Below are 15,289 nucleotides of genomic sequence, written 5' to 3'. Positions count from 1 at the left end.
CTTTTAGACATTGCTGGTGGGAATGTAAAATGGTGCAGACTCTGTAGGAGACAATTTGACAGTTTCTCAAAAAGTTAAACATTGACTTACCATATTATCCAACAATTCCGCTCCTATGTATATACGCAAAAGTATTGAAAACAGGAACTCAAACAGAGACTTGTACACCAAAGTTCATAGCAGCACTATTTATAATAACCAAAAGTTGGAAACAACCCAGTGTCCACCACCAGATGAATGGATTAAAAAATGTGATATAAACACAATTCCATACAAAGGAATGAAGTTCTGACACATGCTACATATAACATGGTTGAATACTGCAAACATTATGTTAAGTGATATAAACACAAAAGAACGAATATTTTGTGGTTCCACTTATATGTGGTACCTAGAATAGTCAAGTCTTCATAGAAATAGAAAGTAGAATAGAGGTTACAGGAGAAGGAGGTTAAGTAGGAAGTTACTGCTGAACGGGCATGGAGTTTCTGTCTGGCAGGATGAAAAATTCTGGAAATGAAAAGTGATGATGATTGCCCAACACTGTGAAAGTACTTAATGCCACTGAATTGTACTCTCAAAAATGGTTAAAATGGCTTTTAAAAAAATCCTACAGTCCAAATTCACCCTGGTCTTCTTAAAAACATATTTTACACATAATAAAGTACCTAGGACACAGTTGGGCAAATATGGTGCTAAATATGATGGGGAACATGAAATAAGCAGATGAGCTTTCCCGAAAATGACCTAGAATCATATTTGAGAGACAAGTTTTATATACATCAGGTTGGTGCTCTCCAAAGTAAGCATGATCATAGCCCAGGAAGTATACATGGTGATTCACAGAGAAGCAAAAAAAAAAAAAAAAAATTCAATTTACACATTTTAAATCTAAGATAGTAAGAAATGAAGGTTTACTAATATTAGATATACAGACTGACACAGGTGCTCTCACTCAGCCCATAGAGACCAAAGATCTTGCAAAAGAACAGCATTTAGGGGGAGGCTAGTTGTAACGAGTTGCAAGTTAGGTGGCCATATGGATATATTATCTAGTTTTAATTAAACCGAGTTCCACAAAATAGACAAGTATCTTAACAAGATTACTATAAAGAAATGTCGGACAGAAGATTCATAATACAAGTCTAAGCAAGTGACAGGGAGGTGACAAAGGTGGCGCTTGTGCTACTCCTAGCCCAGCACATCACCTTCCACCTTCTTTTGAAAACACAATGCTGAACTAGTCTCTGTCAAGGAGCTGGCTAAAATAATTTGAGGTCATGAACACTACTAGAAATATGGAGCCATATTCCCTCTCAATAGTGACTCATAATTAATAAAATACATTTTAAAATGTCCTAAAAACATCATTTCGTCTTTATCTCATCCTTTCTGTATTTGGGTTGCTCATATATTCTATGACTCACGTTACATACCAGCTTGGAAGTACATACCCATAATGTAAATACAGTTTACATGTACTGGAAGGATGTGCTAAAACATTTTGCACTGATGCAGTGTATGATCAAAAGAGCTTAAATATTACCGTCTATATAAACAATACACGTTATGGGTAGTCTGGAATAGAAGAGTGGCGTGAGTTGTGTGAATGAAAATTTGACCTAGGCCCTGAAAGTGGTTTAAAATCTGGACAAGCAGAGGGTGGAGGGGAAGGCATTCCAAGCAGAAGGAAGCATGTGAACAAAAGCTTAGAGGAGGGAACGAACATGGCAGGTCTGAGGGGAGTGAAACAGTTTGACTGAAACAGTTTGTACTGAGAAGCGATGAGAGCTAAAACTGGAGAGGTAAAATAGGGCCAGATTTCTAGGATCGTAAATAATTGAAGGGTTGGGACTTAAAGAGTTTGCGCAGAACACCATAGTTGTTAGGACCACAGGCTTTGGAGCCAAATAGAACTGGGTCGAATCTGGGCTCTGTAACTTTTTAACTGTCAATCCTAGGCAAGTGAATTAACCTTAGCCTCAGTCTCTTCATTCATATGAAGATGATAATACAAACTGAGGCTAACGAAGTGGTTGTACAGTTGTTATCACAGCGCCTGGCAACCTATGTGAGTAAGTGCTCGCTACAACCTAGCTATACTTAGTCTTACTCTTATTCAGTAGGTAATGGGAAGCCACTATAACTTTCTGCACAGGGGAGAAAAAGGTGAAAATGATGTCTCAGAGAAGTGATCTTGCTGTTGGTTGTGGAAGTCGGATTAAACTGACAGAGATAGGAAATCTCTTAGAATATTTCTACAGTAATCTGGATGGACCCAAGGGACAGAAGGAAGTGGGAACAGAGAGGATGTGTCAAGGAAGAATTAATAGGATTAGATGCCTAATTAGATACAGTAGAAAAATCAGGAAGAACTGAAGGTGAACCTAGAGCTTTGAGTTCTTTTGATGTCATTATGGAAAGTGAGGGAAATTGGGAAAGGAAGTTTAAGAAGTTAGTCTTTAAAAACAATGGAGTAACAGTAAACCTTTTCAACAAAATGTAAAGTTAGTATAGTCCTTCCACCTAATACTGATGTAGACGTTTTCCTGTAGTGAGAAGCTCAAAGTACTTTGTAATTTACTCAACGACCAAGAGCAATTTTTCCCAAAGTAGGACAGGATTTTGCTCACTGTTCCGTTGGAAGTTGGAGCATTACCCAACATCAGCTATTTTGAAGGTTGTTAGTAAAAGCAGGTTGACTCTTTTATCATTTATATCTTGCCTGTTTCCAAAATGGATATGAGATGCTTATAATGAAGTCTGATTGTTAAAATAAGGATAAAAAGTCAAGAGGGGTACCTGGGTGGCTCAGTTGGTTGAGCGTCCGACTTTGGTTCAGGTCATGATCTCACAGTTCGTGAGTTTGAGCCCCACATCGGGCTGGCTGCTGTCAGCCTGTCAGCGCAGAGCCCGCTTCAGATCCTCTGTCCCCTTCTCTCTGCCCCTCCCCTGCTTGCGCTCTCCCGAAAGTAAATAAATACTAAAAAAACAAATCAAGAGCCACATATCTCTGAGGGACAAAGAGTGCTGTCTGCTAGAAACCCAGGTTAAGGAGAGTTGTTGCACTTGAGCACTGAACTTAGCTTTCAGCTTTTTAGGATCCAAGGTAAAAATGGAAATGGTGAGCTACCCACTGTGCTCTCTGAAGGTGAGTATGCCTGAAAGATTTTGGTTGCCCGGTGTCGGCACAGGGCTTAACAAATGCTTGCTGAAAGAATGAACAATTTGTGAGTTAAGGTCAAATTAAATTTCCTTTAAAACAAGTTAGGCTAGGGGCGCCTGGGTGGCGCAGTCGGTTAAGCGTCCGACTTCAGCCAGGTCACGATCTCACGGTCCGTGAGTTCGAGCCCCGCGTCAGGCTCTGGGCTGATGACTCGGAGCCTGGAGCCTGTTTCCGATTCTGTGTCTCCCTCTCTCTCTGCCCCTCCCCCGTTCATGCTATGTCTCTCTCTGTCCCAAAAATAAATTAAAAAACGTTGAAAAAAAAAAAAAAAAAAAAAAAAACAAGTTAGGCTATTCCCTTAAAGAACATCTCTTCATAAAAAAGACTAGGTACTTAGTAGGTTCCAAGGAAGACCGAAAAACACAGAACAGAAATCTAATGCCGTTGCTTTCCTAGACTAGAAGTGGTAGCAGAGTCCATAAGACAAAGTAACTGTGAAACTGTGATAACTGATATTGTCCTTGTTAAAATCATGCCCTCTACTCCAGCTGGCACGATGTTTTAAATGGCTGCATTTCATAAAGTTCCCTTACATTTGTGTCTAAACCCAGCTTAATTTATCCAAACCAGCTGAGATAAAACAAAGACTATAATACATGGTGCTAAAGTTTACATCTGTGAAGATATAAATAGGAGAGATGCTAGAAATGCAGAGGTAGTGTGCAAGTAGGGAATTAAACTGATGTTACTTAAGGTACTGCAGAAAAAGTCAAGTTCTTACTAGGTATCAATGATTTTATATCCTATTTGACAAGTCAGGAAATAAATGTAAAATTATAGAACCATATACCATGAACAAACTGTTATGGGTGGAATAGTGTCCCCCTAAAATCCATATGTCGAAGTCCTAACCCCCAGTGCCTCAGAATGTCACTTTATTTGGAGATAGAGCATTTGCAGAAGTAATCAAGTTAGGACCAGGTTACGAGGGTGGGCCGTAATCCAATATGTCCTTATAAAAAGGAGAAATTTGGAAACAGACAAATGTGTAGGGAAAACACCATGTGAACATGAAGATGGCTATTTATAGGTCAATGAGAGAGCTTGGAACAGATCCTTCTGTCACAGCCCTCAGAAGAAGCCAATCCTGCCAACACCTTGATCTCAGACTTGTAGCCTCCAGAGTGGTAAGAAAATACACTTCTGTTTGGTGAGCCCCCCTGTGTGTGGTACTTTGTTGTGGCAACCTTAGAAAACGAATACACAAACTATTTCAGCAGCGCGGTTACTTATGTTTAGGGCTTTGGTATAGGGAACTAAAAGCCGAGTGCTTCCAAACCTCTTGAAACATAAACTCAATTGGTATTAGGAAAGGAAAAGTTACATGAAAAGAATAGTTCCTAGGGGCGTCTGGGTGGCTCAGTCAGTTAACTGTCCAACTTTGGCTCAGGTCATGATCTCGCAGTCTGTGAGTTTGAGCCCCGCGTCTGGCTCTGCGCTGACAGCTCGGAGCCTGGAGCCTGCTTTGGATTCTGTGTCTCCCTCTCTCTCTGCCCTTCCCCTGCTCACACTGTGTGTGTGTGTGTGTGTGTGTGTGTGTGTGTGTGTGTATGTGTTTCTCTCAAAAATAAAAATTAAAAAAAAATTTAAGAAAATTAACTTCCATGGTAATCATCTCACAATACATAAATCAAATCATTACTGTACATCTTATACTTATACTGTATACTTATACTGTACATCTTATACAACCTTATATGTAAATTACATCTCAATAAAACTGGGGGGTGGACAGAAAATTAACTTCCAGCTTCATTTTCTCAAGCTCTCTAATACCTAGAAAACAGCTAACAACCCCTGTAGAGAAAAAATTACCCATTAGCTGCCTACTAGGAAAGGGGCAACTTAAACCACACATCTACTTAAATGTTGACCCAGGACCTAATATTGACTTGGTATGTGTGCTTATTTTTTTTTTAAACGTTTATTTATTTTTGAGACAGAGAGAGACAGAGCATGAACGGGGGAGGGTCAGAGAGAGGGAGACACAGAATCTGAAACAGGCTCCAGGCTCTGAGCTGTCAGCACAGAGCCCGACGCGGGGCTCGAACTCACAGACCGTGAGATCATGACCTGAGCCGAAGTCAGACGCTCAACCAATTGAGCCACCCAGGCGCCCCAAGTATGTGTGCTTATTTAAAAGTAAAAGAAAATTTATTCAAATCAGTTTATAGGAAATACAGGAAATAAAAGGACATATTAAACAACATCACACAGAAGCAGAATCAGAATGTAGGGTAGTCTACATGACAAATGGCCTGGTTTCTTCAAAAAATAAGTGGCATGAAATAAGAACAGGAGGAAAGGCTATTTTAAATAAAAGAGATCTGAGAGATCATAGTTGGAACATGTTTGAATCAGCAGAAAAGATACTTTTGGGAATAATGAAATTTCAACATAGACTGGTTATTAGATGACAATACAGAATAACTTAATTTTGCTAGATGTAATGATGGCATTGTGATTATGTAGGAAAAAAGTCCTTCTCAGAGATTCATACTGAGTGTTTATGGGTAAAAAGATATCAGGATTTACTTTCAAGCATCCTCCTTCCCAAAAGGTTAATAAGATCAATAGCTAAAAAGAAGCCATAGTTAAAGCATACACATAAAGAAATATGCAATTTAAGATATGTGTAAGGGGGTGGCTGGGTGGCTCAGTTGGTCGAGTGTCCGACTCTTGCCTTTGGCTCAGGTTATGATCTCACAGTGTGTGAGATTGAGACCCTCATCAGGCTTTGCACTGACAGTGTGGAGCCTGCTCGAGATTCTGTCTCTTCCTCTTCCTCTGCCTCTCCCTCGCTCATGTTCTCCCTCCCCACTCAAATATTTTTAAAAAATATTTTAAAAATTAAAAAAAAGATATCAGACCATTAAGTTGCTGAAAATAAGTCTTAATTTTCCATTCAATCAGTACCCAGATTGAAGTATTTCTGTTTTCCCATTTAATTCACTTTCTACTTGTGTTTCATTTTAAATGTTTATATAATGTATATTCTGTCACTATGGAAACAGAGTGCCTTATGATTTATATTACCAACCAATTAAATTAATCTTGATTTCAAGCTTCATAATCAAATAGCAACATGTAATCAATTTCTAAATATTGGTCTCATTTAGAGGAAGCAACAAAGCAAATTGCACAGATAAACCAGAGGTCATCTCACCTACTAGTTTTAGGCTCTTTTGAATTTCTAAAAAAGCTCCATACTCACAAAGACAAAGAATGTTTTATCTACTAAAAAGTAAAAGAATCTTTTTACCATACTATTTTGCTACTGGATGATAAACTGGACCTTAGGGAAGTCATGGCGTGAGAGGGCGAGAGGGAAAGGAAGCAGAAGTTGGAATCCTAAACACCAGGCTCATGAGATATTTTGGCTTTTTTGCCACTGAAATAGGGAAAGGGTAGCTGGAAAGGAATCCAGTAATTTGGGGCTAAATCTGGCTCTGATAGTCACTAACCCTGGACATTGGGTAAATTACTAAATTTCTCCCATCATTAGATTCTGATCTTATAAGGTTGTTGCGAGATAAAATGAGACCACACATGTGAAGTACCTGTTACAGCACTAAGTGAATAATAAGTGCTCCATAACAGTTAAGCCCCTCTTGAACAAAAGTCTGCTTGTAGCTGGGTCAGAAAAATCCCACCACCTGTGGAGGAGTGGGGATTTGATCTTTTGAGCTCTGTGGCTAATCTTTGGATAATTAAAAGGTTTAACTGTATTAGGCGTTTGCAATTAAACACACACATGCACACACACACACACCTGCACAAAACATAAGCCAGTGAAGTACAATGTGTCCCTGAACTCAGATCACTAAGAAATGAACACAGAACGATAGCATAAAGGCTGTTCATCTGTCAAAAAATTTCATCTGGTGGTTTAAAAAACACCATGATAACTATGGTTATTATGAACCTAAAAAATTAATTTTTCTAGATAGCATTCCTTTTCTTTGAGAGCTCTGAAAGAAGCCAGATTCAAGGTAGAAGAATACACTGTCTTTCTGGAATCTATCAGTTTATAACCCGAAGAAATACAGGACTCCATAGTTGCTTTTGTTTTAGAGGAACCATTCCTGGAATTAAAAACAGAATCACATGTGACCTCACTTGGAATTACTGAACCCTAGGTATTTTTCTAAAGAAAAATAAAGTTTCCTTTTTTTACTGAACAGCTATGAGTTTCGAAAGTCTTCTTACCTGTTTGATTTGGTGAAGGCGACCAAAGGAAGCATGAATAGGAATGGGAACGGAAGAAGGTGGCAAAAACTGAAATTTAAAATATAAAAGTCAATACCCAAAACTAACATAACATTGTTAATTACACTTCAATAAAAAATAAATAGAAGTCAAGCTGGCTTTAATGTTGCTGATTAATATTTCTTTGAAAAAAAATGTTAAAGCTTATTTATTCTTGAAAGAGTGAGTGAGGGAGGGGCAGAGAGAGAGGGAGACACAGAATCCGAAGCAGGCTCCAGGCTCTGAGCTGTCAGCACAGAGCCCGACATGGGACTCAAACCCACGAACTGTGAGATCATGACACGAGCTGAAGTCGGATGCTTAGCCGACTGAGTCACCCAGGCGTCCCTTCTGATTATTTCTAAACATGAATGAAGTCAATGTTGAATTATCTAAAGTATCTGAGTGTCTAATCCATGCTAGCAACAGTATTCGTTAAGTTTAAAATTAAAGAAATAATAAAAAATCCCACTGACTCTTGACTGAAAATTATAGTAATCAAAAGTCTATATACATCAAAACAGAACAAAATAACTGTTAACATAAGAAATACAGAGCAGAACATCAATAGAACATTTTGCTTCTCTCTACCTTTGCTCTCCCAAGGCACTAGATCTTAAAATCACCTGATTTTTTCTTGCCAGTTTTGCCTTGCAAAAAACAAACAAAAGAACCCTATCCAGTATCTTGGAACCCAGCTGAGAAAAACATACTTTCATAATACGGAATGACTTAAGGCAATCACTTCCAAGTAGCCCAGCACATTTTACTCTTGCTTGTTCAGATACGTGTTGTCTAGACTACTTTTTCCCTTTCTGCCTTATCTCAAAGCTTATGAGGACCCACACAAGAGAGGCATGAAAGAATGGAGGGATTTAAAGCTAACTGTGAAAAAGAGGCTTGCAAATTACCTTTAGAATTCATTTATCCATTCTCCCTGTATCCTGGTTAGTCCTTAAAATGCTGGATAATGAATCTACCATATCTTACTTCTACATTATATCTCAAGAGCACACTGAGCTGTGAATTTGGAAATACTTGATGAGGTCAAGCACTGTGCTAGGCCCTGAAGACTCAAAGGTAAATAAAACATTTTCCTATCCTTGAGAAATTCAAAGTGTAGGTAGGGAAAACTAGGCCAGTGCCAGAACGAGTTATGATAAGTGAGAAATCAAAGCACAGAGACTATATCTCTGCCTGGGGTCCTAGGGAAGGCTTCCCAGAGGAGGGCAGGGATTCAGTAGAGAAGAGGAAGCAGGGTATTTCAGGGAGTGGGAAGAGACGGGAAGAGATGCTTAGACAGAGGCATGTTTGGCGAACAGAGACATTCAGGGTGGCTGCAGTTTGGTACACGATAGAGCATGAAAGGAAGCAAATTTGGGGAACTTTGGCTGCAACCAGATGGTAGATTCTGGACTTTAGCCTTTGAGCCCAATAGGAAACCTAAAGCATAGGTCCTTCTGAGTTCTTCAAACCCAGAGGTATTTTAAATGTTTATTTATTTACTGAGAGAGAGTGTGCGCACACACGTGTGTGCCCGACGGTGGGGGAGGGGAAGAGAGAGAGGGAAAGAAAGAAAGAGAGAGAGACAGAGAGAGAGAGAGAGAGAATATCCCAAGCAGGCTCTATAATGTCAGTGCAGAGCCCGATGTGGGGCTTGATCTCATGAACCATGAGATCATGACTTGAGCTGAAATCAAGAGTTGGACACTTGACTGACTGAGCCACCCAGGTGCCCCTCAAAGGTATTTTAAACAAGATCATATCTGTTTTGGAAAGGCAACCCTAGCAGCATATACATAACAAACTGAGAGTGGAGGGACAAGGGAGCAGAAGCAGGATCAAAGACCAGGTAAAAGATGAGAGTCTGAATAAAAAAGGATGGGAGAAGAGGAGGCGGCAGACTGGGGAAACGATCAGAAAGTGAAGAGGGGCACCCGGCTGGCTCAGTCGGTGCAGCGTGCAACTCTTGATCTCGGGGTTGTTGAGTTCGAGCCCCATGTTGGGAATAGAGATTACTTAAAAATAAATTCTTTAAAAAAAAGGAAAAAAGAGTGAAGAGCTGAAGACCGGCCCGAGGTTCCTAGCTGAGACCTATGGGTGGGGGGTAGCCAGGAAAGGGAGTAAGAAGAGTGAGTTGGTACATGGGGAGAAGATGTGTGCTCAGAGAGTGTGTTGGACAAATGTTTTTATGAAGTAGTACCTGGTCTGAATTTTTATTCCATTTAAAAACGTATCATATGACTTTTTAAAGGAGCATATTACCTCACTAGTTAAATTTTGCTTAAGAAAATATTAAAACCAGAGATTGGAGGGAAGATGGCGGCGTAGGAGGACGCTGGGCTCACCGCGCGTCCTGCTGATCACTTAGATTCCACCTACACCTGCCTAAAGAACCCAGAAAACCGCCAGAGGATTAGCAGAACGGAGTCTCCGGAGCCAGGCGCAGACGAGAGGCCCACGGAAGAGGGTAGGAAGGGCGGCGAGGCGGTGCGCGCTCCACGGACCGGCGGGAGGGAGCCGGGGCGGAGGGGCGGCTCGCCGGCCAAGCGGAGCCCCCGAGTCTGGCTGGCAAAAGCGGAGGGGCCGGACGGACTGTGTTCCCACAGCAAGCGCGACTTAGCGTCTGGGAGGTCAGAAGTTAACAGCTCTGCTCGGAAAGCGGGAAGGCGGGAGGACAAAGGGAGGGAGAGCTGCTGAGCCCCCGGAAGGCAGAGCTCAGCTTGGCGGGGAACAAAGGCGCCAGCGCCATCTCCCCCGCCCATCCCCCAGCCAAAATCCCAAAGGGAACCAGTTCCTGCCGGGGAACTTGCTCGCTCCGCGCAAACACCCAACTCTGTGCTTCTGCGGAGCCAACCCTCCGGCAGCGGATCTGACTCCCTCCCGCTGCCACAGGGCCCCTCCTGAAGTGGATCACTTAAGGAGAAGCGAGCTAAGCCTGCCCCTCCTGCCCCCGTGCACCTTGCCTACCCACCCCAGCTAATACGCCGGATCCCCAGCACCACAAGCCTGGCAGTGTGCGAGTAGCCCAGACGGGCCACGCCACCCCACAGTGAATCCTGCCCCTAGGAGAGGGGAAGAGAAGGCACACACCAGTCTGACTGTGGCCCCAGCGGTGGGCTGGGGGCAGACATCGGGTCGGACTGCGGCCCCGCCCACCAACTCCAGTTATACACCACAGCACAGGGGAAGTGCCCTGCAGGTCCTCACCACTCCAGGGACTATCCAAAATGACCAAACGGAAGAATTCCCCTCAGAAGAATCTCCAGGAAATAACAACAGCTAATGAACTGATCAAAAAGGATTTAAATAATATAACAGAAAGTGAATTTAGAATAATAGTCATAAAATTAATCGCTGGGCTTGACAACAGTATAGAGGACAGCAGACAATCTCTTGCCACAGAGATCAAGGGACTCAGGAACAGTCACGAGGAGCTGAAAAGCGCTTTAAACGAAATGCAAAACAAAATGGAAACGACGACGGCTCGGATTGAAGAGGCAGAGGAGAGAATAGGTGAACTAGAAGATAAAGTTATGGAAAAAGAGGAAGCTGAGAGAAAGAGAGATAAAAAAATCCAGGAGTATGAGGGGAAAATTAGAGAACTAAGTGATACACTAAAAAGAAATAATATACGCATAATTGGTATCCCAGAGGAGGAAAAGAGAGGGAAAGGTGCTGAAGGGGTACTTGAAGAAATTATAGCTGAGAACTTCCCTGAACTGGGGAAGGAAAAAGGCATTGAAATCCAAGAGGCACAGAGAACTCCCTTCAGACGTAACTTGAATCGATCTTCTGCACGACATATCATAGTGAGACTGGCAAAATACAAGGATAAAGAGAAAATCCTGAAAGCAGCAAGGGATAAACGTGCCCTCACATATAAAGGGAGACCTATAAGACTCGTGACTGATCTCTCTTTTGAAACTTGGCAGGCCAGAAAGGAATGGCACGATATCTTCAGTGTGCTAAACAGAAAAAATATGCAGCCGAGAATCCTTTATCCAGCAAGTCTGTCATTTAGAATAGAAGGAGAGATAAAGGTCTTCCCAAACAAACAAAAACTGAAGGAATTTGTCACCACGAAACCAGCCCTACAAGAGATCCTAAGGGGGACCCTGTGAGACAAAGTCCCAGAGACATCACTACAAGCATAAAACATACAGACATCACAATGACTCTAAACCCGTATCTTTCTATAATAACACTGAATGTAAACGGATTAAATGCGCCAACCAAAAGACATAGGGTATCAGAATGGATAAAAAAACAAGACCCATCTATTTGCTGTCTACAAGAGACTCATTTTAGATCTGAGGACACCTTTAGATTGAGAGTGAGGGGATGGAGAACTATTTATCATGCTACTGGAAGCCAAAAGAAAGCTGGAGTAGCCATACTTATATCAGACAAACTAGACTTTAAATTAAAGGCTGTAACAAGAGATGAAGAAGGGCATTATATAATAATTACAGGGTCTATCCATCAGGAAGAGCTAATGGTTATAAAAATCTATGCGCCGAACACGGGAGCCCCCAAATATATAAAACAATTACTCATAAACATAAGCAACCTTATTGATAAGAATGTGGTAATTGCAGGGGACTTTAACACCCCACTTACAGAAATGGATAGATCATCTAGACACACGGTCAATAAAGAAACAAGGGCCCTGAATGATACATTGGATCAGATGGACTTGACAGATATATTTAGAACTCTGCATCCCAAAGCAACAGAATATACTTTCTTCTCGAGTGCACATGGAACATTCTCCAAGATAGATCATATACTGGGTCACAAAACAGCCCTTCATAAGTTTACAAGAATTGAAATTATACCATGCATACTTTCGACCACAATGCTATGAAGCTTGAAATCAACCACAGGAAAAAGTCTGGAAAACCTCCAAAAGCATGGAGGTTAAAGAACACCCTACTAACGAATGAGTGGGTCAACCAGGCAATTAGAGAAGAAATTAAAAAATATATGGAAACAAACGAAAATGAAAATACAACAATCCAAACGCTTTGGGACGCAGCGAAGGCAGTCCTGAGAGGAAAATACATTGCAATCCAGGCCTATCTCAAGAAACAAGAAAAATCCCAAATACAAAATCTAACAGCACACCTAAAGGAAATAGAAGCAGAACAGCAAAGGCAGCCTAAACCCAGCAGAAGAAGAGAAATAATAAAGATCAGAGCAGAAATAAACAATATAGAATCTAAAAAAACCGTAGAGCAGATCAACGAAACCAAGAGTTGGTTTTTTGAAAAAATTAACAAAATTGACAAACCTCTAGCCAGGCTTCTCAAAAAGAAAAGGGAGATGAACCAAATAGATAAAATCATGAATGAAAATGGAATTATTACAACCAATCCCTCAGAGATACAATTATCAGGGAATACTATGAAAAATTATATGCCAACAAATTGGACAACCTGGAAGAAATGGACAAGTTCCTAAACACCCACACTCTTCCAAAACTCAATCAGGAGGAAATAGAAAGCTTGAACAGACCCATAACCAGTGAAGAAATTGAATCGGTTATCAAAAATCTCCCAACAAATAAGAGTCCAGGACCAGATGGCTTCCCAGGGGAGTTCTACCAGACGTTTAAAGCAGAGATAATACCTATCCTTCTCAAGCTATTCCAAGAAATAGAAAGGGAAGGAAAACTTCCAGACTCATTCTATGAAGCCAGTATTACTTTGATTCCTAAACCAGACACAGACCCAGTAAAAAAAGAGAAGTACAGGCCAATATCCCTAATGAATAGGGATGCAAAAATTCTCAATAAGATACTAGCAAATCGAATTCAACAGCATATAAAAAGAATTATTCACCATGATCAAGTGGGATTAATTCCTGGGATGCAGGGCTGGTTCAACATTCACAAATCAATCAACGTGATACATCACATTAACAAAAAAAAAGAGAAGAACCATATGATCCTGTCAATCGATGCAGAAAAGGCCTTTGACAAAATCCAGCACCCTTTCTTAATAAAAACCCTTGAGAAAGTCGGGATAGAAGGAACATACGTAAAGATCATAAAAGCCATTTATGAAAAGCCCACAGCTAACATCATCCTCAACGGGGAAAAACTGAGAGCTTTTTCCCTGAGATCAGGAACACGACAGGGATGCCCACTCTCACCGCTGTTGTTTAACATAGTGCTGGAAGTTCTAGCTTCAGCAATCAGACAACAAAAGGAAATCAAAGGCATCAAAATTGGCAAAGATGAAGTCAAGCTTTCGCTTTTTGCAGATGCCATGATATTATACATGGAAAATCCGACAGACTCCACCAAAAGTCTGCTAGAACTGATACATGAATTCAGCAAAGTTGCAGGATACAAAATCAATGTACAGAAATCAGTTGCATTCTTATACACTAACAATGAAGCAACAGAAAGACAAATAAAGAAACTGATCCCATTCACAATTGCACCAAGAAGCATAAAATACCTAGGAATAAATCTAACCAAAGATGTAAAAGATCTGTATGCTGAAAACTATAGAAAGCTTATGAAGGAAATTGAAGAAGATATAAAGAAATGGAAAGACATTCCCTGCTCATGGATTGGAAGAATAAATATTGTCAAAATGTCAATACTACCCAAAGCTATCTACACATTCAATGCAATCCCAATCAAAATTGCACCAGCATTCTTCTCGAAACTAGAACAAGCAATCCTAAAATTCATATGGAACCACAAAAGGCCCCGAATAGCCAAAGTAATTTTGAAGAAGAAGACCAAAGCAGGAGGCATCACAATCCCAGACTTTAGCCTCTACTACAAAGCTGTCATCATCAAGACAGCATGGTATTGGCACAAAAACAGGCACATAGACCAATGGAATAGAATAGAAACCCCAGAACTAGACCCACAAACGTATGGCCAACTCATCTTTGACAAAGCAGGAAAGAACATCCAATGGAAAAAAGACAGTTTCTTTAACAAATGGTGCTGGGAGAACTGGAAAGCAACATGCAGAAGGTTGAAACTAGACCACTTTCTCACACCATTCACAAAAATAAACTCAAAATGGATAAAGGACCTGAATGTGAGACAGGAAACCATCAAAACCTTAGAGGAGAAAGCAGGAAAAGACCTCTCTGACCTCAGCCGTAGCAATCTCTTACTCGACTCTCACCCAAAGGCAAGGGAATTAAAAGCAAAAGTGAATTACTGGGACCTTATGAAGATAAAAAGCTTCTGCACAGCAAAGGAAACAATCAACAAAACTAAAAGGCAACCAACGGAATGGGAAAAGATATTTGCAAATGACATATCGGACAAAGGGCTAGTATCCAAAATCTATAAAGAGCTCACCAAACTCCACACCCGAAAAACAAATAACCCAGTGAAGAAATGGGCAGAAAACATGAATAGACACTTCTCTAAAGAAGACATCCGGATGGCCAACAGGCACATGAAAAGATGTTCAACGTCGCTCCTTATCAGGGAAATACAAATCAAAACCACACTCAGATATCACCTCACGCCAGTCAGAGTGGCCAAAATGAACAAATCAGGAGACTACAGATGCTGGAGAGGATGTGGAGAAACAGGAACCCTCTTGCACTGTTGGTGCGAATGCAAATTGGTGCAGCCGCTCTGGAAAGCAGTGTGGAGGTTCCTCAGAAAATTAAAAATAGACCTACCCTATGACCCAGCAATAGCACTGCTAGGAATTTATCCAAGGGATAGAGGAGTACTGATGCATAGGGGCACTTGTACCCCAATGTTGATAGCAGCACTCTCAACAATAGCCAAATTATGGAAAGAGCCTAAATGTCCATCAACTG

At 41.0% G+C, this 15,289-nt stretch overlaps 1 protein-coding gene across 5 annotated transcripts in view; it reads right to left on the bottom strand.

The window, feature by feature from the left end:
- The window catches only part of LOC125932294 (P2R1A-PPP2R2A-interacting phosphatase regulator 1-like), a 74,796-nt gene that overhangs the window by 40,309 nt on the left and 19,198 nt on the right, over window positions 1-15,289 (bottom strand). For 4 of the 5 annotated variants that reach the window (XM_049644843.1, XM_049644845.1, XM_049644844.1 and 1 more), the window contains exon 5: window positions 7,436-7,504. The exons of the other annotated variant lie outside the window; for it this stretch is intronic. In XM_049644843.1, coding sequence (XP_049500800.1) covers window positions 7,436-7,504 — 69 coding nt within the window. The remainder of the gene's footprint in view (window positions 1-7,435; window positions 7,505-15,289) is intronic. 5 annotated transcript variants of the gene reach the window in all.

The sequence above is a fragment of the Panthera uncia genome, chromosome X (genome assembly GCF_023721935.1).
Source record: "Panthera uncia isolate 11264 chromosome X, Puncia_PCG_1.0, whole genome shotgun sequence".
Classification (NCBI taxonomy): Eukaryota; Metazoa; Chordata; class Mammalia; order Carnivora; family Felidae; genus Panthera; species Panthera uncia.
The sequence above is the reverse complement of the archived record's forward strand: the minus strand, read 5'-3'. Positions and strand labels throughout refer to the sequence as shown.